Source organism: Larimichthys crocea, chromosome VI (assembly GCF_000972845.2).
Source record: "Larimichthys crocea isolate SSNF chromosome VI, L_crocea_2.0, whole genome shotgun sequence".
In the NCBI taxonomy this organism is placed as follows: Eukaryota; Metazoa; Chordata; class Actinopteri; family Sciaenidae; genus Larimichthys; species Larimichthys crocea.
The window spans coordinates 24194714-24220162 of record NC_040016.1 but is presented as its reverse complement, the minus strand read 5'-3'; the positions used below and the strand labels follow the sequence as shown (position 1 = coordinate 24220162).

Sequence of the window (25449 nt, the reverse complement as noted above, 5' to 3'; positions counted from 1 at the left end):
CATCTGGTCCAGCACGCTACTATGTTGGCAAAAGAGGGCGAGAGTGATTAGCCAGTTGGGCACCGGTGTGCCAATCACACTCACCTGGCGCTGCTCTCCTGAGCCCTCCCCACACCTCTCTCCTGCGGCTGATGCACCACGCCCCCGTCCACATGCCTCCACCGCCCGACTTAGGCCGGGGAGCCGTCCGGCCTAACCTTATCTCATCCGATCTAGCTGTCCAGTTCAGGACTACTGTCGATCTAATCTATCTATCTTCCTATCTATCTACTATCTGTCTGTCCTAGCTTCTCTATCTATCTATCTTCTATCTATCTATCTACTGTCTAGCTGATCTTATCTATCTATCTGTCTATCTGTCTGTCTGTCTGTCTGTCTGTCTATCTGTCTATCTGTCTATCTATCTATCTATCTAGTCTGTCTATCTATCTATCTATCTATCTATCATCCTATCTATCTATCTCTATCTGTCTGTCTGTCTGTCTGTCGTCTGTCTACTATCTATCTATCTATCTGTCTATCTGTCTATCTGTCTCTATCTATCTATCTATCTATCTATCTATCTATCTATCTATCTGCGTCTATCTGTCTATCTGTCTGTCTGTCTGTCTGTCTGTCTATCATTATCTACTATCTATCTATCTATCTGTCTACTGTCTGTCTATCTATCTATCTATCTATCTCTATCTATCTATCTATCTATCTATCTATCTATCTACCTCAAAACAAACCAGAAAAGGATTATCACACATATTTCAATGAATTATTGAAATGCTAAAATATTACTTAGTCCCACCAGGATTTCGCGGCCTTTTAAAAAATAGTTGCGGCCTAAATGCCTGATGAAACATGCAACATCAGACGACGGAGTATTAGGGCCACATTTAAATTAAAAAAAAAAAAATATTTATTTAACAAAAAAAAACATGCAACATCAGTACGACGGAGTATTAGGGCCACATTTAAATTTAAAAAAAAGTGGAATTAATTACGAGATTAAAGTCGTTATTAAATATGGCGAGAATTAATTACGAGAATAAAGTCGTTATTAAATTTGGCGAGAATTAATTACGAGAATAAGGTCGTTATTAAATATGGCGAGAATTAATTACGAGGTTAATGTCGTTATAAATATGGCGAGAATAATTACGAGATTAAAGTCGTTATTAAATGGGCGAGAATTAATTACGAGAATAAAGTCGTTATTAAATATGGCAAGAATTAATTACGAGTTAATGTCGTTATTAAATATGGCGAGAATTAATTACGAGAATAAAGTCGTTATTAAATATGGCGAGAATTAATTACGAGAATAAGGTCGTTATTAAATATGGCGAGAATTAATTACGAGATTAAGTCGTTATTAAATATGGCGAGAATTAATTACGAGATTAAAGTCGTTATTAAATATGGCGAGAATTAATTACGAGAATAAGGTCGTATTAAATATGGCGAGAATTAATTACGAGATTAAGTCGTTATTAAATATGGGCGAATTAATTACGAGTTAAAGTCGTTATAAATGGCGAGATTAATTACGAGATTAAAGTCGTTATTAATATGGCGAGATAATTAACGAGATTAAAGTCGTTAATAAATATGGCGAGAATTAATTAGAGAATAAAGTCGTAAATATTCTATCCTGTTGTTTTAGAGGAGCACAGTTGTTAAAATGAGGGCCGTGGAGCATTTCGTGGAATTGTACTTTAGCATATGTAGGAGCCAGATTGGTCATTTTCTGTGTTCATGAGTGTTGTACACATTTGTGCCAGTAGGTGGCAGTATCTATTTAGGCCATTGTTTGATCTATATAGGTAGGTGGGTTAATCAGCTCAGGGCGCACGCTGGGGAATCCATAGGGTTTTTGCCCGTGCCATGGTGTGTAACACCGCAGCTCAGAATTGTGTGTTTTTGTGAAGAGTGAGTACTTTGAGTGGCTGTGTGTAGCCTAATAAACCTGCAACATAATCAGTAATGCTTGGACATTGGCTGTGTATGCATTTACCACCTGCATGCACCTACACCTACACTGGCACGCGTACAAGCCCTTTAAACCACCAGCATGCACGGATAGTGACAAAGGGCCACTATAGCATAGGTTTCACAAACAAGGAGATACTTACGATACGTTACGACGGAGTATTAGGGCCATATTTAATAACGACTTTAATCTCGTAATTAATTCCCGCCATATTTAATAACGACTTTAATCTCGTAATTAATTCTCGCCATATTTAATAACGACTTAATCTGTAATTAATTCCCGCCATATTTAATAACGACTTTAATCTCGTAATTAATTCTCGCCATATTTAATAACGACTTTAATCTCGTAATTAATTCCCGCCATATTTAATAACGACTTTAATCTCGTAATTAATTCTCGCCATATTTAATAACGACTTTAATCTCGTAATTAATTCTCGCCATATTTAATAACGACTTTAATCTCGTAATTAATTCCACTTTTTTAAAAAATTTAAATGTGGCCCTAATACTCCGTCGTACTGATGTTGCATGTTTTTTTTTTGTTTTTTTTTTTAATTATGGTGAAAGTTGCGGTGCTTTTTACATTTTTGTTGCGGGAGGAAGTGAAAGTTGCGATAAGTTGCAATTCGACAGTCGCGCCTGGAGAGGGCGCAGCGAGCACTAAGTCTACGGCCCCCGGTGTTGAGGTCCGGGCGGGAGGGCGCTGTAAAGCTTGCGGCCGGAGCAGTGAGCCACCTTCGCCTCCGAGCCTTGCCAAGCCGACCCAGAGCCAGTCGCGCCGCACCGCCGCGGAGGAAATGCGCCCGGCGGAGGCCAGCCAGCGCCAGGGAGAGGTCCCACGAGGGGATCCTCCCGCACCGTGCGGCTGTCCCTGACCTGCTGAGTTCAATCCCCCGGGCAGACTGCGCAGAAGTTGCGGAAATTGGTTAAAATTGCAACACCGCGCTGAATTCATGGGGATTCACTGAAGTTGCATTGAAGTTGAAAATCGCAACATTGCGAATTCCTGGAGGGTCTGATAAGAGGCTACTCCGCTACTGATCAATTCTTTAACTTTCTTAATGTTAGTGCTGTCAACAGTGTGACAATCACAGCCTTTGCAGCTCCACGTGGTCTGATGTTTAGGTACACTTTTAAAGAGGCGCCTGTCAGACATGGGGTACCTTTAGCAGCTACATGTACATGAACAGTAGGCTTCAGAGCTACAACCATAAATCTAAACTTAGCCCTCATCCATGATCGGAGGATTTGGATGACGACAGAAATTGCAGAGGATACTATGTATACGAGGGACCATTCTTTATTGATTGGCTGGACTCACTGTTCAGTAGTCAGTAAAGCCTGCCATGATAACCTGCATCCACTCCACCACTGAAGACTGTGTTTTTATTTTATCACTCAGACAGATGAAAAAAGTGGTAGTAGAAATGTTCAAACCCTGCCAACTTTCACACCACACACTCGACCAGTCGTTGCTTGTTGGTTTGTCATATACATAGTCACTCATTGATGCAAATTCACTTGGAATACTTCCTCATTTTCAGAACAGTGATCTGTTCGGGAAGATTTTCAGCATGTCTACCGTTGGCCCCAAAATCACTTGCATTACATTACACAACATTTATTGTTCAGTGCAGTTTCAGATGTTCAGTATTGTGCATTCCTCTCACTGTATCAATATTCTTCTGTACTGAAACATCTGAGACATTTTATGGATGCCACTAATTATGTTAGAATGTGGCCCCATATCCTGTGTTCTTTGGATCTTATATACAGGTCAAACTTCAGGGAAAGTGTTCATATCACAACATTTAAAGTGAACCTGTCCCAGATTTGAAAGTGCCAATGGAAAAGCACGCTTAGGCAAGTGCTCTATTATGTCAGTTTGTGCTTTACTGCCTAGAGAGGAAAACCTTTAATTGCCTTTAAATGCTGTTCTTACAGGCCTGACGGTATTGGCACAGTGACCATAGAAGAGAAGGAGCGCTTTGAAGAGATCAAGGAGAGGCTACGAGTGCTTCTGGAAAACCAGATTACACACTTCAGGTAGGAACCATACATAAAAACCATGTGATGAACTCATGCCAAATCAGACTACTAAGGGTTTCAATGAAAATCCAATGTGTTGCTTCCACAGGTACTGTTTTCCATTTGGACGGCCAGAGGGAGCACTGAAAGCAACTCTGTCCTTGCTTGAAAGGGTAAGTACTTTTTATTTTCTTCTCTACATATGTATACAAGTTCTCTTTTAAGTGTAGCTTTTCTGTATTGAAGTACACCGGTATCAGCAATACTGGCCCTGTATTTAATGTATTTATCACACACCCCTAGTGTCTGTGTGTTCTAATGTTTGTATTGGGATATAAGGATAGCCATGCACTGAAAATATCGCTGCAATGTCTTTGCTTTTTAGGTTCTGATGAAAGATATTGTTACACCTGTTCCACAAGAAGAAGTCAAAGCTGTGATCCGTAAGTGTCTGGAGCAGGCAGCTCTGGTCAACTACCAACGCCTGTCAGAGTATGCCAAACTAGAAGGTAAGTTAGTGCTTTATCACTGCTCCTTTGTGTCACTACTGTTGCAGTCCAAAACATCATAGACACAGCCGTTAATAAAACAAGCCTTAACCTGCTGAATCAGTCAGTTACTGAGAGTTTCCTGTCAGACAAGGGTTCAGATGTTTAAAAAATGTAATTCTGGTGGTTGTCATTATAAAATGTGTAGAACATTGTAGGATAGTCAGTCAAATGTAGAACCACGTTCTTCAAATTTGACCAAGCAAGGTCATTATTAAACAGCATCTGATAATCATTGAATCATTGATTCGTAGTTTTTTTTTAAACAAGTTGTGCAGACTGTGCATCTGTCTAGAACACTCATTCTCAGGTGGGCTCAGACATGCAGTCAAATTCTGATGTTTAGAGAGAGATTTTAAATGCCATCTTAGAAATACTAATCCACTAATGTCCACTAAGCTATTTGAAAAACTGATCTGCTTTGGGATGACTCCTTTAAGTTAAAACTAAAGCTAGTTGCTGCAGATGTGTGTTATTAATGGCAGTCATTAGAAACAAGTTATACAGTAATATGCATTTATGAATTTCAATTCTAAATTTCAAGTCTAACTTCTACATTTTTCTTCACAGCTGCAGAAAAATCTCTCACTTACCTGATGTACTTAAAGGTTCACCCTGTCATACTGCAGAATGATAGCTGATTAATGAGTCTCATTCCCAGGACAATGTTCCTGAGCTTCTGTGAGAACCAACACAAATCTGAAAAGGGATAACGGTTATCCGAGCCAAGACTTCCTCTGCTGTCCTTTTAGCAACTTTTGCAACTAAATGGCGGCAGGAAATAGCCAGTTTATTCCTAGATTTCATTTCAGCCAATACGTTACGCCTCTTTTGCTCTCGAAATGAACTATTGCAACCAAAGCCTGCTCAGACATGACTGATCAATACCACTCAGACTAAACAGACTTTCTGTCCCTCACCTTCAGATTCTGCATTGATATGCAAATATCTATTTATAGAGATTAATGACAAAAATGGGCCAGATATCACCTGTTGTGTTCTGTGGCCCAATCTGAGCCGCTTGTTGGGCATGAGAATCAGCAGTCATCTTTCTCCAGTATGACTGACCCACCTTTGAACATTTGCATTATGGCTGTTTTAAGTGCCAAAGTCTGTTTATTTTGCCTTATCTTACACCTGTTTTAGTAGCAACTGTACAGTAAGTAAAAATGCATTCAATTCAGTGTTTATGCTGACTTCGTCCACCATGCCTTAGCTTCTTTTCCAGCTGAATCCTACTACCTCTGTCTGCCACTTTGGCCTGCCTTGTAGCTGAAGTGATGCTCCTTCTTTTCCCTCTTTCTGCCCTCCTCTTCCTTGCTCTCTGATGATTGCCATGCTCACTCCTCTCTTTTGCTTGACTATTGGCTTTTGCTGCTTCTCATTAGCTACTGTTCAAAAGCACAAAGGCCAATAAACAAGACATAGTGGGACTGCCCCTTGTGGCAGATCAGTGTTTTTTTCCCCTGTTGCATGGTCCAGGCTTTCTTTAGTAGGCATCACAGATAATTAACAAAAAAACGTCTTATCCAAAACTGAGTCAGAAAACTTTGGAGCAGATTTGAATTTATTTTTGTTTGTGATATCTCTTTAAATTTCATTTATTTAAAGGGATAGTTCAGGTTTTTTAAAGTAGTAGATTTGCCTGAGGTTCTTGTCCACAGTCTGTGCATTACCTACAGTAGAGGGAGGTCAGTGCATCACCATTTTAAAGAAGCAGACAGAATTTCAGACATGGAGGTAGCGCAGTGCACTGCTGTGGACATCATCACATAAATAGTGAAATAGTGAGCATGCTCTTACCGCTTTAGTTTGCCGTCAGACAGCCCTTTCCCTTTGTGCTTCTCTCAACTGTGCTACACACAGCATATTACAATAGAGATCTGATGGGAAAGTAAAGTGGACCTTCTGCAGGTAACACATTGACTACATATAAGTACATCATACAACTACACTTAAAAAAACCCAAACTATCCCTTTAGCCTATAGTATCTGTGACTCATTTGAAAAATATGCTTATTTGCTGTCTTAGACAGAATGAGATAAAATATTGGCTAGATGTGTTTAGTTTAGCTTAGAACAAAATTCAGTTGAAAGTGAAAAAACATGCTACCTGTCCACTGTAACCTCATCATTAACAACAATGACTATATTTACATGAGATTGTTGTCACGGGTTAATAAAGTGTTATGTGATTTCTGTCAAATTCAGTTCAGTAGTTCAGTCCTGGTCAGATCAGGGACACACATTAAAACAATACAAAACAGCAAACAAGCACATTTCCCAAAATGTTGTTAACGCTTAACTACCTAGAATGGTCAATTTAATACGATGTCTGTAAAGAAACCACCACCTCCCTGAAGACACTAAGGAAGATACACCTTAGTATCTCAGTTGTGATTGTTGATTATCCCTAAAACTCCCCGTCATTCATACCAGTGTGCTTCTTGAACTACAGGAAAAAACTGATATTTCAGATTTTACCTCTGCTTGGCGGAACGAATGGTTAATCCAAAGTAGAGAGCCCATAATCGTTGAACCCCACAAACACACGCATGGATACAGTTTTCTTTTGCCTTTGTCCCTGTCTCATAGTAACAGGAGTGATGCCAACTTGCAAAATGTCAGCTACCTTTCTATCTTTCTGAGTGATACAAGATCATCATTAAATTCTCTCTTTATCTGCACCACAATTGTCACAATTGTGGTGCAGATAAAGAGAGAATGGGAGATAGCTTTTTATTTACATATTAATATATAGAGATATAATTTTTAGAAGTTTATTTAATTATATCCAGATATAAACAGAACACAGCTACAGTTTCTGTCAATATTAATATCACTAAAGAATAACTAAAGAATTGTTTGAGATGGAGGCCACTATCATACATCACACATCATTCTGATACATGTTGCAATTTGAAAATGATACATATTGCCCCTTTTGATAGAACATTTTACATTTGAATTCACGGTAAATCCATATTTTTCTATGGCGGAAAATTATATGATTTTACACAGAAGCGCAAAAAATGCCGGTATGGGCCCCGAATAACTCATATTGGTCGAACCCCGATGAACCTCTGTACTCGTCCTCTCTGACCTTGGCCTCTCGCATGCCTCGGTATCCTCCCTCTTTCTCTGTAGGGAAAAAGAGAGAGATGTATGAGCACCCTGTCTTCTGCTTGGCGTCTCAAGTGATGGATTTAACCATTCGTGAGTACTTTCCTCATTCCCCAGCATCACTCCTGAACTCTGCACCCTTTTATTTTTCTCTTACAACCAGTATGCACACCAACCACAACAAGTGACCTCACATTTTGTTGTCCCTGACGTCCTTTGTTTTGTTGGTATCTGTTGTTTTAGTCTGTAAAGTCTTTTTGTTACACTTTCTTGATATGTTTCAGGCTTGGTTTGTCTCTTAGACACTCAAAACACATTCTAATCTTTCCGTGAGCTTGTTTTAAGTCCTGCCCAGACCACCTGTTCTTTGTCTGTCTGCGACTTGAATGCATTTTTACTTTGCTTGTGTGTAAATCCTCTTAAGTGTTTAAGATCACGGTACATCCAAACAGGACACCCACATACTGCAGTTATTAGGGCATCTTATTGAGTCTCAGTCCTTGGACACAGGTTAGATGAGCTGTCAAATGAAAGGTCACACATTCCTATTGTGAATATGATTCTGTCTGTGAGTGAAACCACCATTAAATGCTGATACTTATACTTAGACAATTACATACACAATGTTTTTTTCAGATTCTCCTATATTAGATTTTAGATCAAAGTGAAAGTTTGTATTTTGTGCCCTTTGTCTTGCTGCTTCTAAAGTCTTCTATATCATAAAATGCACTTAAAGGGGAGCTTCAGCTCAGAGGCTGCAGATACATGTCCAATGGCGTTAATGCTGCAATCTAACCTTTATCTTTATTTCTGACTCCTGTCTTCCATCAGCTCTGCTTATACTACCTGTATTGAATGATCTCTTCTCTTTCACCCTCCACCTGACATTTTCCCAACTCTGTCCACCTTCTCCCCATCCTTGCAACCTGCTTTCTTTTTTTTAAATTGTAACTTTTACTTAGTGGAGAAATCTCAGAAAAAAACTGAAGGATCCAGGTGACATTGTACTGTATGTCTAACCTCTGTTGTTAGCGCATTCCTGACCAGAAAACACCTAGTCTACTTTAAGTCATACCACCATGGACCCTGTCACAACCTTCCTGATACCTGTTCATGGCTCAGCAAAGGCACTGAAACTTTCCAGAATATGTTTCAGGAATGTTTTGACACACCTTCCCCCTCCCTGTGGTGTTTTTCACTGAATGATTGGAGATGAAACATTTGTTTAAAGTGATCAGTTCACCAATTCAATTAAAACATGTGGTGAACCTGAGGAAGATAATTTGATCAAACAGCAGATTACATCTTATCCAAAAAACCCAATAACACACTGGATAAAAAGCACAGGAACTGATGAATCATTGGCTAACCATGACCACATGAACAATTTGATAATTGACAAAAAGATTCTCACATTACCAGTGAAAATCACTTTTTCTGAGTGCAAGCATCCAAGCATGGAAGAAAACACTACTTGCATGCAGTTGGCATTTAAATCAAAGAAACTGTTTTCTCTTTAAGAACAGAGTGACAAAAAGTGTTCATGAAATGTAATATGTTTGTGATTATAATTGTATTCCTGTATGGGGTGCCGTTTGTAAAGTGACTCACGCTGAAAATAACAGCAACGTTTTGTCACATTTAGCTTCAAACAGTGTTTAAAAAACTGGTGTGAATTTGTGAGTCACTTTTTTGCGCATTTTACAACAATATTTGTCAACTTAGAGATATTTCAAATATTTAAATATAAATGTTAAATCTAAATCTAAATGTTGGATCTAAATGTTAAATCTAAATCTAAATGTTGAATCTAAATGTTTCAGGTGAAACTAAATATTTAGCTAATATTCAAATTCAAATGCTGGTAACCGGAAGTACCAAGCTTGAGGAAATAAAAGCTTGAGGAGGTCAGAGCGTGTCTAAAGTGGCAAATGACGAATAAAACCCATCTTATCTGGGGAAATGGACTCTTGGACATGGATTATCGTGATATTAAAAAATTAAAGGTTATAGAAAATATAACTATGGAACAGAAAACTACACTTTCAATTTAACTTTCTCACTTTCAAATTCAATTCCCCCTGTTAACCAGTACAGAGGTTCCATTCTGAAGCTCTCAGCCATGTTAGCACGGCAGCTGCCTCCCATCACCCTGCTGTGTTGTCCACAACATCACTGAGCCACAAGAGCCCTACGATTAAAATCTATTCTATGACCTAACTCTGTTTTCTTGCCAGTGCCACCTTGTTGATTTTTTTGTCAGGCTTTGCAGACAAAGCAAGATTGAACTTTGACCTCAAATACGCTGACTTCCAACACATACTGTATGTCCAATGGCATTCTGGCACTGACAGGAGGCAGCAGTTGTGACAGTGCCAGTTTTGTTGCAGACAGGAAGCGGAAAATGTTATTTTTGTTCATCTTTGAAGTCCCAGAGGAACTCTAATGTACTTTGTTGGTTATGCTTTACATAGTGGGCTTTATTCTCTCCTGCACCTCACATTATAACCAGTGTGTGGGTTGTGGATTATACAATAGCCTCAGACATCTTTGATATGGAGACCACGGAAATGTGTAATAAGATTTGTAGCGTATTCAGAAAGCTTCATCACTGCGGACAAACACATGACTGTACTATAGCAGATGAACTGAATTAAAACTCCAAATCCAAACCTGAACTCATATAAAGAGCTGAATAGATCCACCATTTTCTACAAAGCTCAGCATCTAACTTTACCCACCCATGACACTATAGAAAAGGAATGAAGCTTGCTGATTGGATGTTTCCTCAGCTGAGGTCTCTTGTTCTAACAAAAAAATATCTTGAACCTTTGAGTACAAGATAAGTTTCATGGCCATCCAAATAAAGGAAATGCTCCAACATCTTTACTTTTAGAACCCAGGCTATCCAATTTAACCCTACTAACTTCATCATTCTAGTGTAAATATACAGTAAAGCAAGGTGTGCGGTTATATCAGAATAATTGATCATGTGGAGGCACTCTTTATAATTCACTACATTCTATTTTAGAAAGCCTCTGAGTGTATTATCATTCTTATACCATGGGAAAAACAAAGCTAGTCAAAGTTAAAACCACCAGTCGTTTGAACTCGTATTTAGTTTATGCCACTGACAAGCACATTATCTGGCTGTGGTATAGATTCAGTCCTTTCACTGAAGTATAGTATGGAAGTCAAAATTACATTCAGTGCAGTTTATGTTATCTTTACAAGTAGAGTGAGATGAAGCTACACCACCCAAAACAATTAAACTGTTAGGTCAGATACTGTGGAGATAAAAACAGCATAACCACCACATTATTGCATGATGAGTGTTCAATGTACATGCTGTTCACATCCTTCATCACATCATGTTTTCTCTCGATAACTGTTCTGTCAGTGACAGAGATGCAACTCATTCACTACTGTACATACCACAAAACATCGTGATGAAAGCACTCTTGGGGATATCAAAAATGCTTTAAGAAAATGTAGCAATCCTGGAATTACAGTGTAACTAGGGCTGGGTAAAACATGTTTAATGTTGGACATGGACTTCTCCTCGACACAATTATGATTTAAGTCAGCCAAAATCTGACCTTAATTGACAGCTTTCTATACTCAATGCTACAAACACTGAGAGATGTTCATATGTATTAATGATACCCAGCCCTAATTATAACGAGTTGATATTTCATGCTTGTATTTTTAATATGACCATGAGATTGTCCCAGTGGTTTAGGCTGAGGCTATAGACTGGACTAAGGATCACTTTTGAGGCAACAGCTATATCCAAAATTTGTGAGTGATTTAATCCTTTAGTTCCACTGTTTGAGACTGGGCAGGATAACATGCATGTTGTTCATATAATCTAAATCATTTAGAACAGAACAAACTCTTGTGTCTCAGACCAGGGATGTTTTTTTAGACTTCTGTTTGCATGAATGCAGTATGAACTTACTGTTTAGATTAGATACTGATCAGACTTGGAGGCTGCCCACACTGACCCCTGACCTTTGTGCCCCAGAGAATGTAGGGCGGTTAGTCACCCCTGCCAAAAAACTGGAGGACACCATTCGCCTGGCCGAGCTGGTGATTGAGGTGCTTCAGCAGAATGAGGAACACCATGCTGAGGTCAGTGTACTGGTATACATGCATCAGTGCTCACACACACACACACACACACACACACACACACACACACACACACACACACACACACACACACACAGATACAGACCTGTAGTTATTTGACAGTATGTGCTGGTGGGCTGGCTAAAAGAGAAATCGTTTGAGTGCATTATCATTCTTATACCATGGGAAAAATAAACACTGTTTATGTCTGGAGTTAAAACCAGCAATCAGTTGAACCAGCCCCCCAAAAATGATATAATAAACAAATAAATCACCCTCCCACCTCCAGATTTTAAGCAGTCCTTAACAATGGTTGGGGAAGCAACTAATAACAAATTATCCAATTTGAATTTAAGCATGCATCGAATTCTATCAGCAAACTCTTGTTTGTTTATTTTCCCTACAGAATTCATGTTTTACTATGGCCTTGAAGTATCACTGTTGATGTCACTAACAACAGCTGATCATGTAAATTAAACCACTGAGCTGGATAACACCCAAACACAGTTTCCTGTGACATTTGTTGACCAGTTGCAGGCGTTGTAGGAGGTGCACTTGTAATGAGAGCATCTTGCTGCACTTTTTCTACACTTTTATTTGGTTGTAGATATACCAAATTATATTTCAATATTATGTCAGCCATAGGAAGTTGAATCAGACTCATCAGTCACAGAGTTTAGTCTATGTTTGGGATATTGATTGACTTCATAAATCTCATTCGTAGACTTTCCACTCAATATGTTTACCTTGTCTGCAGTACAGTTTAAAGCATCAGAATACCGACAGGGCAGCTCAAGATTAGTTTCAGAAGATAGATTGAGCAAGTTATTTTGTATTCCTCCTGACTGGGGGTCTCAAAGTTTCGTGTTCATTTATATTCCATCACCAGTGACCACATGCTGCTTTGAATCAACATACTGGTCTTACCTGCACAGTTGGCCATACCTGACACAAAGTACACCCTCTAAAGTGTAGGAAAGTGCAGTAGCAGTGGAAAATTGCCAATCAGCACTATCCATATATCACAGCAGAGCATCCTCTCTGTTCTGGCAAGCACTGAGCTGCAAAGATATTGAACGATAAGAACAAAAATCGTGAAGACAAAGAGAAAGCGATGAACTTATGAAGAAAACATGAAACTCATATCAGCTTTGATTCTGTCATCTATCCAATCTGTCTGCCTTCTTACTGTGAATGCTGTGCAATTAACATTACTGTAAATCACATTATTATCATTTATTATTTTATTTAACCAAAACTTACTTGACTTATTCCCTCTCTGCTTTTTATTTCAATGATTTATTTGTTTTGCGGGCAAATGTTTGAACAGGGAAAAGAGGTATGTGATGTCTTAGTGCCATATGCCCCGTCTCCTACCCTACCCTTTAAGTCCTGTGCATGCACTTAATGATACGGCTATTGTTGCAGAGGATCATTAGTGTCTCCCTTCTCAACAATGACCCACAATCCCTTTCAGCTTGTGGTCACTGCTAATCAAGTGCTTGTGGCAGTGCTTGTTAGCTGCTAAGCTAGCAACAGTTCTGCCTTTGATGCTAAATAACAGAAACAAGCACTTAGGCAATGTGTTTTATTTGTTGAACTCATTAACCTACGCTCCGAGGAAACAAAGTGCACAGTTGTGTGATTTATTGCTAAATATGTAACCTTTTGTCTCACATATACAACTCTGCACCTCGTTTTCCGAGTCTATCCCCAAGTCATCCCTGAAAATGCTAATCTGTTTCCTGTGTTTAGCCATGTGTCATTTATTCTACCAAGTCCAGTAAGTAAGCTTAAGGAAGGTGTTGTGTCGCCTTTCCTTCCCTTAAAGGAACCCATTCCTCTCCATTGGATCCTTCAGCACACACAATGGAGGAAATGCGAGGCATGCTTTGTGTGATCATAGATAACATTACTCCCCTTGCATTTCGATGAAATGCATTAATGCTGCAGCTCAAAGTACATGAGCACAATGGTGAACAAGCCTAACCAGCGTTAGACTCCAACCCTGGCAAATGGTATCAATTCCATTTTTGTTTTGGTCAGTTTACAGTGAAACTCATTCACGAGTCAAGTTTATCATATTTCAATGCGATTAACTTCAATTAATTTTTGCGTGTGTGGCTCTAATGCTGGTTATAGCTCATCCTATATACTAGCCCCGTTGCGTGACTCTCATGTCGTCACCACTTTTAACTTCAAGACTTTCATGCTGATTACTACATTTGACTTGTACTGTAGAAGTGACCCACAGTTTTGTCAAAAATGAAGAGTAAAATTGCAGCAGGTTTGGCACTTTTAAAGACATGTTTGTAGTCTAAGACTCTTCTGTTTTACCACTATAAAAAATATTCCTCCTGCTTTATTGTGAAGTACATATGGGGAGTTTCATATGTGGCATCTCCAAGCAAAAAGGCAAAAGGAATACGATAGCTACCTTATTCGCACCCCTAAAAGTCAACCACAGCGTCTTGCAACAAAGTGCTTTAGGCTTCCATAGTCTTGACCCATAATACATAATTACATTTGAGTATTTCTGGATCCCCACACAGATAAATGACATACTAGCAAAATTTTGTTGAATATATGGAGGACCCAATGGTTTGGGTGATCATAATATAACTCAAACAAATGTACAAATTTACAAGATCGTCACAAGCAGGTAGTTAAATCCTTGTGTCTGTACAGCTTGTGACTGTGGTGAAAAAGGCCATCACCACAGCTACAGGCCACTCATAACAACAATGAAGAAGATCATTCATATACAAACAAAACTTGGTGACCCTGAAAACATATGAAGAAATTCTGATTTTCCCTCAAGCTGGTGAAACTCACCACCCTCTCATTGCCTCGCCAAGACTGACTGAACTTTTATTAAGAAGCATCAAAGGCAAAACATCAGCACTCCGAGATCTGTGTCCAAACACATTTTTCTCATTTTTGTGTCAGAATTTTGGTACAAATCCTGTGTGCAACAGCTTTAGTTTGGCAGGTGTTAACATAATTTGCTGCACAGTTTTGCAGCTGCACAGATTCACAGGGTGTGATAAGCGCCATGTCTGGTTGCCATCTTTGTTTGGGTTAATAAATGGAGATGCAACTTATGAAACAAGTCCAAATTCTAAATCTGAATACTGAAGGAGGAGTTCTTTCTAGACATGTTTTCAAAATACATACTTGTTTTAAAAAGGTTTTACTTCTGTTTATTTTTGGCTTATTTCTGTGACTTTACTATAAACTCTATTGCAAAAGTCTAAAATGTAAAAATGACGATTACATGAGTGGCACTGACTGGATGTACCTTCTTGCCAACTATCCCACACCAACTATCCAATGCTAAGAGCTCCCATGGCAAGTGCATGTACCCTCCTCACCCCCCACTCATGACACCCCCACCTCCGTCCCCACCACCACAACGTAAGCCCATGGGTACATTCACATTACAGTGTTGACAGCTTGATGTGAATGAGCAAACACCATGGATCCTCAGGGGTCCCTCTTAAGAGGCCCAGCAAGAGTGGGGGTGCATGGAGGAAAGCAAGTGTTTTTGATGTGCATGAGAGTAGCCTAGTCCCTTACGGTCACTCCACTGCGCCTGTTTTATGGAGAGATATGTGCGCAGTGCAGCTCGCTAGCTCCTTTCTTCTGATTGAGTCTCTTAAGGAGCTGTGGGTGAGTGTTTAAGTAGTTCCCTGCCATGCCTGTCAAGGAGCTGCTGCTGTTTCCTCTGTGGGCCAACAGAAAAGTGTGTGATTTTCCGTGTCCAAGCTCTGTTTTTCTGCTGTGACTTGTGAAGAATCCTTCCCTGGAGATCATGCGGCGAAGTCGTTGAGGCAACAACTTGATTTCATATGGTGAAAAGTGAGACAGATAGTCAAGAGCCTTTGCAATAGATTAGTGGAATTTCATCACAGCTTCAGCCTTTATGCTAAATGAGATTCAGACTGTTAATTGTAAATTCTTAAAGACATGCCCACTGAGGAGCACTTATAAGTACCTTCTCTTTGTCTAATTTGACTCTTTTCTTTCACTCTCAACCCCCTTGATTTTTTCCCCCACTCCTTGTATTCTGTGTTCCCTCTCTGTCTTCTCCATCTGAAGGCCTTCGCGTGGTGGTCAGACCTGATGGTGGAACATGCTGAGACCTTCCTGTGTCTCTACTCGGCTGACATGGACGCGGCTCTTGAAGTTCAGCCACCCGACAGCTGGGACAGTTTCCCCCTCTTCCAGCTGCTCAACGACTTCCTGAGAATAGACTGTGAGTAAAGGGAGCTGTGAAAACGCATCCAACAGTCAGCAGAAGGGGGTCTAGGCGGTACTCTTTATAGTATAATTTACAGCCAACAGACAGCCAACCTGAGCAAGGACTTGGTGATGGTGGCAAATAAAAACTTGGAGAGGCAGAAACCCTTTGCAGAATGTGGCTCATGGGGGACAGTTGAGTTTATATGCATCATTTAATAAAATAAAACATCAAACATCCCATTTTATTAACAAGGAAATGTTTCTATTACCATCAGTGTTTATGTTTTCATAATCAACCACATAAATCAGGACCCTTCAGAATCAGAATCAGAAATACTTTAATAATCCCAGGAGGAAATTATTTAAATTATTATTAAATTTTATTATTATTATTTAATTAAATTTCAGTGCTAATAATGAAGGTTTACAGCTGTTGTTGCTGCCTGTGCACTCCAATCTCCCTGAAACATCTCTCAAACATCCCTGAAATCATTCCTGTCAGTGTGAGATGTCTACTTTTGGCCTGGAGTGGTTTACATACTGAACAGTGTGTGTGTGTGTGTGTGTGTGTGTGTGTGTGTGTGTGTGTGTGTGTGTGTGTGTGTGTGTGTGTGTGTGTGTGTGTGTGAGAGAGAGAGAGAGAGAACAGGGCACGGAGTGTCTGACTGAAGATAATAGTCAGGTCTAGATGCTGGTTGCTGCAGGCCAGTCATCTCTCTAATGAACTGCATGCACTCGCCTGCAGGAACACTGTGGAGCTGTCCGTGGTCCTGTAAAGGAAACACTTCACTGTTCACAATGCACACTCAATCTGTGGGGCGCTAATTGTCTGCGGGGAATGCTTCCCCCTTTCAGTTTGTCAGTCGGGAGTCAAGGAGAAGGCAGAGCTCGGTCCATTCATTCAGCTGAGCGCAAATGACAGCAAATAGGTCGTTATGCTCACTTGTTAGTGTCATCAAATTGGCCACCTTCTCATTTGCTACATATTGCCGATTGTGTGAAAATGGCAGTTGAACTGCATACCAATGAAAGTAGCTACCCAAGGCAGCAGTTAACAGAGGGAAGGAAATTGTGCCTTGATGGCAATCATACAGTGACTATAAAAATACAGACTCCTAATGTCTGTAACTTTCCGAGATAGTCTACAGATATTATATTGATCACCTGTATTTCAACAGCTTATTAGACGAGAATCAGCAACTGTTTTCTGATATTACACCAGTGTAGTTAAGGTCTGGTCTGGCTTGATTTGAGCACACAAAACACTTGGTTAGTGTTCAGGTTATGTTTATGAACTGTCACATGGACTGTATAGATGAAACATCTACAAACCAGAGAAACAGTAGAAATGTTATAAACTATGTGTTGGCAGATTATCCAAACAAATGTCTCTGTGTATTACAAATTGATTTGAATTCTTCAGAATCAAAAACAACTGTTCAGAATGTCTACACGTGTTATTGATGTTGTTAAGAATAATATGAAATAGACATTAAAACCATGATAGAATGCAATTAATACAGAGAATCACACCTGGCAGTCAACCTGACAAGATTCAGGCTCAGTTTGTTGCACTTCCATAAAGGCTGCAGTCTTTGAAGTGAAATCAAAACAGTAGCATTAGTCCTACACTTCCCATAATACACCTTCAGTTTGTATGCTGGCTTTCTGTGAATATTTGTAGTGACAAATATATAATCACGACAGCATCATGTTATTACTTGATAAAGCTCCTCCTGAGTCATTGAACACACGATACAACGTGATACACAGGCTGAGTTGTAGTCCTCATGAGTGGTAAGCAGCTGAAGCACGCTGTGTAAATACAAACATTAACATTAAAGATCATCAGGCCAGTGTGCCATGCATCCTTTTTGTAATAAAAAGCATCAGCCCACAGTGTTACTATGAAGTGCAGGAGCTTCACACATAACAAACCACCTTCAGTACCAACACTGGACTCAGCAGAGCCCCCACTGCTCACACAGTGTAACAACACAAGCACTTTAGTAAAGCGTATCATCATGGAGACATCTTACCACGGAAGGTCATCTGCTCTGTTGCCCCACAGCAGTGCACTTATGTAGCAGTAAATAGCCTTAGCACTAGATAGGCGCCAAAGTTGGTCTGCCATTGGTGGAGTTAATGAGGTCTAAAGCAGTGGTCGCTCGGCCATGGCGAGCCCTGCGAACACACTCCTGGACACAACACATCCAAGTGGACAGCAGCCGCTCAAGTGGCTAATTGGGAGAGTGGCAATCAGGGAACACAACAAACATTGCACCTACTGTGTATTATCGACCTTGACTCCAATGCCAAACACACACAAACACAAACACACACATGCTCAGAGGGGGAGAGAAAAACAAAGAGAGAGAGAGGGAGAGGAAAAGCAGACACACTGCATGGAGCCGTGAGGCATCACATTAGCACACACTGGCCTCCATTTTATCTCCTGTGGTCTTTGTCAGTGTTGCCTTTTTACCAGTTGGGAGCCGGGGGAGACTGGGGGAAATGTGTTTGACGGCTTGGATTTAGAAATACTCTGAGACTTCGACCTTTTGTTTAGAAAGATTGAAAACTGGATATGCTGTGTCATACCTGCTAATGAAGAGCCGGTGTTAGCCAGAAACACAGACCTGCTCATCATTATTCATTATCACCGTGTAGAACAGAGCAACAACAAAAAATGACCTCACAGTTATACAAAAAGTATGAGTTAAATATGATCTGTCTATGCAGACATCTGTAAGAAAGTAAAGTGTGTGTTCATCACGTGTCCAGAATGTTGTATAAGAAGAAACTCTTTACTTCATCGATCCTGCTTGGGGAAATTTAGTTTGCACTGTTAGTTATCATTACGCACATAGTCCTGAAATACACTCACAGGACCTACAGACATGCGAGCAATAAGGGGTTTCGTGGCACCTCCCAAGCTAAGTCCCTACAGGCTGAGCTCCTGCAGCCACAAAGGTTCAGACCTTCATGTGTGACACAAGTTATACATATACCTGTCAATAGTCCTGTAATGGACGGATGGTGGTAACACACAGCAGTGCCCCAGAAAGACAGGGAAGAAGACTGCCAGCTGTTGAACATGAATGACATTTAATGCAGGATTTAATATGTAATGAAACAGTTCAAGTGAATAAGGAAATGCATTCATCACATTATAGAGCTCAAACACACACAATGTGTTCTGTAAACTTGAACTCATACTGAAGTCATTTACTCACAGGGCCTGTACCACGCGATACCTTGGGCAAGGTACTGAACCCCAAATTGCTCCTGAAGGCTGCACCATCAGTGTGAATGTGTATGAATGGTTAGCTCCTCAAACTGATGAGCAGTTGGCAGAGATGTATAGTAACGAAGTGGAACTACTTAAGTACTGTACTTAAGTACTAAAATGCAGTATGTGTACTTTTTTGGAGTATTATTTTTTTCCCCAACTTCTACTTTTACGGCACTACATATTTTTTATGAATTTAATACTTTTACTCCGATACTTTTTTCATGTGCTGAATCGTTACTCGTTACTATTGTAGCGTCCAGCCGGACGCGTGATGAATTACGAGGCATTAACCTCGCTCGTGCGCCGTAAGTCATACACCTGACTCACCCAGGCGCGCTCTCTCACCTGCTCCCCCGCCCCCTCGCTCTCGAATTCATTCAGACGCATTCACAGACCATGGGAAATCACAGAACTCTACATTGTAACACTGTAACATTAGAAGTTGTGCCTTAATAAATATTTGAAATAATATAAACAACAGTACTTGTACTTGTACTTTTACTTGTACTTTCACTTTCAGTACTTGAGTAGCATATTTTTTACATACTTCTACTTGCAATACTTAAGTACAAAACATTTTGAATACTTTAGTACTTTCACTTAAGTATGGTGTTTAAAGAACACTTCAACTTCTACTCAAGTCAGTTTTTTGATATAGCACTTGTACTTCTACTCCACTCCTTTACTCCAGTACTTTATACATCTCTGGCAGTTGGCACCTTGCATGGCAGCTAATGCCATCAGTGTATGAATGTGTGTGAATGGGTGAATGAGATATGTAGTGTAAAAGCACTTTGAGTGGTCAGAAGACTAAAAAGGAGATATATAAGTACAGTCCATTTACCATCTAACTCAGCACTGCCTGCTCGGTGTCACTTCCATGTCATATTTCTTCCCTTTCAGATAACCTGTGCAATGGGAAGTTCCACAAACACCTGCAGGATCTGTACGCCCCCCTGGTGGTGCGATATGTGGACCTGATGGAGTCCTCCATCGCTCAGTCCATTCACAGAGGCTTTGAAAGGGAATCCTGGGAGCCTGTTAAGTAAGTATGCCTCCATTCACTTTACCTTCTCCGCCTCCTGCATGACAGTGTAATTTTCTTTAGGATGAAGTCAATTTTACTTTGCAGATCTGTGCACAGATTTAACTTTGATCGCCTCTAAAGCTTCTGTTTTTGTACCAGTGATAAAATATGGTTGTTTCTAAAAATATGAGGGCAAAATCTGTCATTCTTATCTCAGATCTCTCCTTGTATTATTGCATCTAAATACACATATTTCCTCTCAGCTCAATGCTGAATTTAGAAACTCTACAGCACTGACAGGTGACTCATACTTTGGACATATCAGTGTGTTTTTCCTGCAGGTGAAAGAGCAGTTCTCTAAGCAGAGCAGATGTAAGACACTAATTCTGTCTCTCCTCAGTCTTTTTGTTGTTCTGTATTTGTAGTGTATTTGTATTCAATTCTGCCACAGCTGAACACATTAACATATCATTTGCCATATGTTCAGGTCCCCTGAGTGAATATGCTAATTTCATCAGAGCTGTTCCATTTTTGTACTGTATTTTTTAGCTCCATAGACTCTAATACTGCTGTATGAATATTTTGGCAGTAAATACAGATACATGCTGATTACTGGACTGTCAATCAATGTTACTGAACCCTGAATACTGCTTTATGCCACCGGGATGCCATATTGTCTGTAGTTTGTGTTTATCAACACCACACTTAAAGGTGTAATCATTTATATTTCTACACAGACAGATGAAGTGTACATAATATTTGAGACTTTCTTTGGGCATCAGAATCAGTCAACTGGGATAAAGTTTTGGATCGACTGCAAAATATATAACTGAAGTGAGACTTTGTCTTCAGCGTGTTAATTTGTAGAACTCACATGCTTCATGTTTGATGTAAAGACTCTGTTTTCTGTCTCTGTGATTCTTTCTGTCTGCAGGAGTAGAACAAGCACTCTGCCCAGTGTTAACCTCCAAATGCCTAAAGTACCAAATCTAACAGTGCCAAGTGTTAACCTTCCACAAATACCCAGCTTTTCTCCACCCAACTGGAGGACAACTAATGACTCAGAGTGTGTATCTGCCTATACATCCAGAGACATGCACTCGTCCTTGGCATGAATGTGGCATCTAAAGTCATATGAGCCCAGCAGCAGGATTACCTGTTTTCTTTTATTTAAAAAAATGACAGTACTTCTGTTGGACAGTGGGGGAAACTGCCATTGCATGTCAGAGAAAATTAGCTGAATAACGCAATTTGGCATAGAACATTTTTATATTTTATCTCAAGAAAATGTATGCAAATCAACAGGTCAGATTAGTTTTGATCTACCATGTGGTATTTTTATAATTCATTTTATTATGATTTATACACATGACAGTATACAGTAGTATAGAAACTGGTGCAGCTCTTTTCACATTGAAGAGTTTGTTAGTTTTGTAATATCAATAAATAAATCGAACTTTCTGAAAGTAAAATGTCCAAATAAGTACTTGGAATACTGTGATATATACAATTTGTATTTAAGATGTTTAGTGTTTTAAAGATCGGAGGGGAAGAGGCTGTTCCAAATTAAGCATCCAAAGCCCACAGAGCAGCATTTATAATGAAATAATTTAGTGCTATAAGCAGTAACATTATTTATTAGTATGAACAATGTGCAAGTAGTCTGATTTAAGCGAGTCTTTTCTATTAATATGTATGTGATCATGGGAGTGGTATCATTAAAAGCACTCTCAATAAACACTCAACACATCATCTATATCACTGTGAAAACTTAAGCGAAACGTTGTCTGCACCATCGACGGGGATCAAAGGTGTCAAAGCGCTTTCATACGCTGCAGCATCCTGCAGAGTGTGACGCTGTCACCGCAGTACATCCTTCCCAATTCCCTCATCTGGAATCTTGTGCTTACACATTCAAAAATACCAGCCAAGAAGTTTTTATTGTTAAAAAATGATGAGCGGTGCATTTCAACCTTCACTTTATATTTTGTAATTAATTCACTTTGCAAAGGAAAGATGCCAGCAGAGATGGTAGACTTGTTTAATTTGGCTTCCCAAAATCTGGAGACTAAACTGGCTATCCAAAAGGACCTGTGGAGGCAGCTTTAGGAGTGCATACATGAATACTAAAGAAGAGCAGGCCCAAAGCCACGTTCATGCCAACGTCACAGCGAGGTGTGTGTGGATGGATGGAGAAGCAAGCAGCTTAATTGAATCCCAATATTTTCACTTCCACATATGTAGTTTTGCATGGACTGGAAAGATGCAAAAGCAAAACAATGAGACAGAGTCTTACATATCATTAACACAATGAGAGAGTAGCATGCAGTTTTATATTTAATCAGTTTTATATTGATAATGGAATTCCTGATTGTTGATTGAATAATGTTTTACAGATATAAACAAGTTTGCAGCCATGCTAATGGCTCTGTGAGTATAGCTGAATGTTAACATAAACATGCTAATTGCTAATCATTAAACACAAACTACGACTGATGGGATGTTATAAGTTTTGAAGGTTTTGGTTCATAAAAGCATGTTTTGTTACTTATTAACTTACTTACTAACATTTTTATAACTTTGAAGAATACAAATCTTCAAATATTAAGAATTCCTGCTGCTTCCATTGCTAGTCAACACCTAGAAGAGTGTACGCTTCTCAGTGCTTTGCTAAGAAGTCCTTTACTCATTTCCTTTGTCCTTCTGCTGCGAGTGGATATCTTCATTCACACAAAATACATTTGCATAGTTCCAGCAGCTGTCTCACTGTTGCTGTTTGTTAATACTAAAAAAAGTGATGATGATGTGTCCACATATATTGTCTGTTGAACACTTCCACAACTACCTCCTCAGCTGCCATGGTATAACTGTCCATAAACAGTGTCACAAACATGGTGTGACACTGATCTTTTCTAAATCAGCTCGAGATCTAATTTAATGTTTTAGAATAAACAAGATAACTGTCTCAGTAGCCACCAGAAGTGAAAGTATTTACACTCAGTAAATACTATTAAGACTACAGAAACAAGACCTTAGCAGTGGCTACTGTCCTGGTTATGAACTTGCATCTTTTCATATCTTTCCCTATCCAAAGCCTTTCCTCCAGTGACCAGTGATGTTGTAGCACCCCGGCCCTGGCTTTTCTCTACTTCCTGGGGGTATGTGGTTGAGGAGGGGCCCCTTGTGTCTGAATGTGTCCCTGCACTATGCTTCAGTCTGCTGGAACTGGGTTGAGATTAGAGCCGTTGAAGGAAGTAATGGTCCGAATAATGTTGTGAGTGGTGATAAGTTACCAGCGGCTGCCATACTGCAGTTAGTCCTGGTCCTCAGCTTTAACCAAACTCTTTTTCCCAGATGACATTAACAAACTACGGGGTTCCCACACACACATGTTCTCCCGCTGCAAAATATCTTTAATTACACAAAATGTAGAAATGTCCTGCAAATGAATGACTTGTATTTTTATGTGACACCACCATGCTTTTGATTTGAAAACATCCTGAAAAAAACATTCTTTCCTCTTGTTCCTGTTTTCGTTAACCGTGAAAAAAATACACATACCAAAATGAATGCAATCTGTCACACACTGACATGCACACCCACACACACAATGCTTTGTCCGGTCTGTAGTGTTGTTTTCACTAACCATCACACATACTGTACAAAGATGAGTATCCTGCGCCCACATGTTCACAGTCTAACCCACTAATATTGCCTGGTATGTGAATGACATACATTACAGGAACATACATTTTCACGTTTACTTACACTGCAGTTTGTAATCCTGCTTCAGCTCAGCACTGTGTGCATGTAGTCTCCATAGAGAACATGGAACCTGCTGTGCAAAGGTCCATCTGAGGAGAGAATAAAAAAAAAAAAGCATTGTTTTCTCTTTTTCTTGTTTTTAAAATGCTAAATTCTGACATCTGGCCCTGCAGTAACGGCTCTGGGACTTCAGAGGATCTCTTCTGGAAGCTGGATGCTTTGCAGACTTTCATCAGAGATCTCCACTGGCCAGAGGAGGAATTTGGCAAACACCTGGAGACCCGACTGAAGCTGATGTCCAGTGACATGATCGAATCCTGTGTAAAACGGTAATCATTAATCATTTGTATATGTTTGTCGTAGTACCTGTGTATTGTTGCAAACTGGATTTGAAAACATAAGAAGTACTGCAACATACTGAGAGTGTATCTTTAAAATAATATAGTGACTGTGTGTTGAAATATGAATGTTTGAATTTGACATGACACTAACAGTGTTTTATCATGCTGTGACACAGAATGTTACAACTGTGGAAAGTTTTTCACTTCATTTTTTATTCCAACAATCACAGGGTAAACTGTAGAAATACAGCATTCATTGTAAATAATCCCCCAGGAGTGTGTTTGATCAACTAATGCAGCGTGTTGCAGCAAAGGTTGAGCAAGATTCGACTCTTTGCCAGATGTGAGGTTATGCTATGTGTTTTTTGACTGACAACTGTGTAGATCAATTATAATGTTTCATAAAATATAGTAATATAAATATAGTCCTCACAATTCTACACTGCAGTGTTGTGCTTGAGTAAATACACATAGTTATTCTACCATGTACCACCACTGATGACACTAAGGTCAGTTTTTCATCATCCTCATCATTACTTTTTTATTTAATGGTTGGCATTTTAGTAGTCTGGGTGGGCTTTACATTCTGCAATGAAAAAAATACATTTAATATATTTAAATTTGACTAATTTAATTAAACAAACAAGAACTAGATGTTCATGTGGTTCCTAGCAGAGTGCAGAAAACAGTCTGATGCCCTGTCTTCATCTCTGTACATTCCTCTCCGCTAAAGGACACGGGCAGCATTCGAGGCCAAACTTCAGAAGAGCAGTCGTGCCACAGACTTCCGTGTGCCACAGTCCATCTGCACCATGTTCAACGTCATGGTGGATGCCAAGGCCCAGTCTGCCAAGCTGTGTGCCATGGACCTGGGGCAGGAGGTAGGAAACACTGAATAGGGCCTGAAAACTCTTTTTCTTGGGGCAATTCTTCCTTTAAAGTTTGAACCTGCCA

General features: G+C 39.7%; 1 protein-coding gene across 4 annotated transcripts in view; it reads left to right on the top strand.

Moving 5' to 3' along the window:
- The first annotated feature begins 4002 nt into the window (after positions 1 to 4002).
- LOC104933231 (calcium-dependent secretion activator 1) overlaps positions 4003 to 25449 on the top strand; it is a 52957-nt gene continuing 31510 nt past the window's right edge. Inside the window, exons 1-9 of one of the 4 annotated variants that reach the window (XM_027279336.1) lie at positions 4003 to 4035; positions 4127 to 4190; positions 4403 to 4526; positions 11716 to 11822; positions 13153 to 13161; positions 15924 to 16080; positions 20266 to 20407; positions 24328 to 24483; positions 25229 to 25376. In XM_027279336.1, the coding sequence (XP_027135137.1) occupies positions 4409 to 4526; positions 11716 to 11822; positions 13153 to 13161; positions 15924 to 16080; positions 20266 to 20407; positions 24328 to 24483; positions 25229 to 25376 (837 nt within the window). In that variant the 5' untranslated portion in view covers positions 4003 to 4035; positions 4127 to 4190; positions 4403 to 4408. Of the gene's footprint in view, positions 4036 to 4126; positions 4191 to 4402; positions 4527 to 7357; positions 7782 to 9643; positions 11490 to 11715; positions 11823 to 13152; positions 13162 to 13577; positions 13606 to 15923; positions 16081 to 20265; positions 20408 to 24327; positions 24484 to 25228; positions 25377 to 25449 lie in introns of those variants that run through there. The other 3 variants (XM_027279335.1, XM_027279337.1, XM_027279334.1) reach the window with 3 other exon arrangements.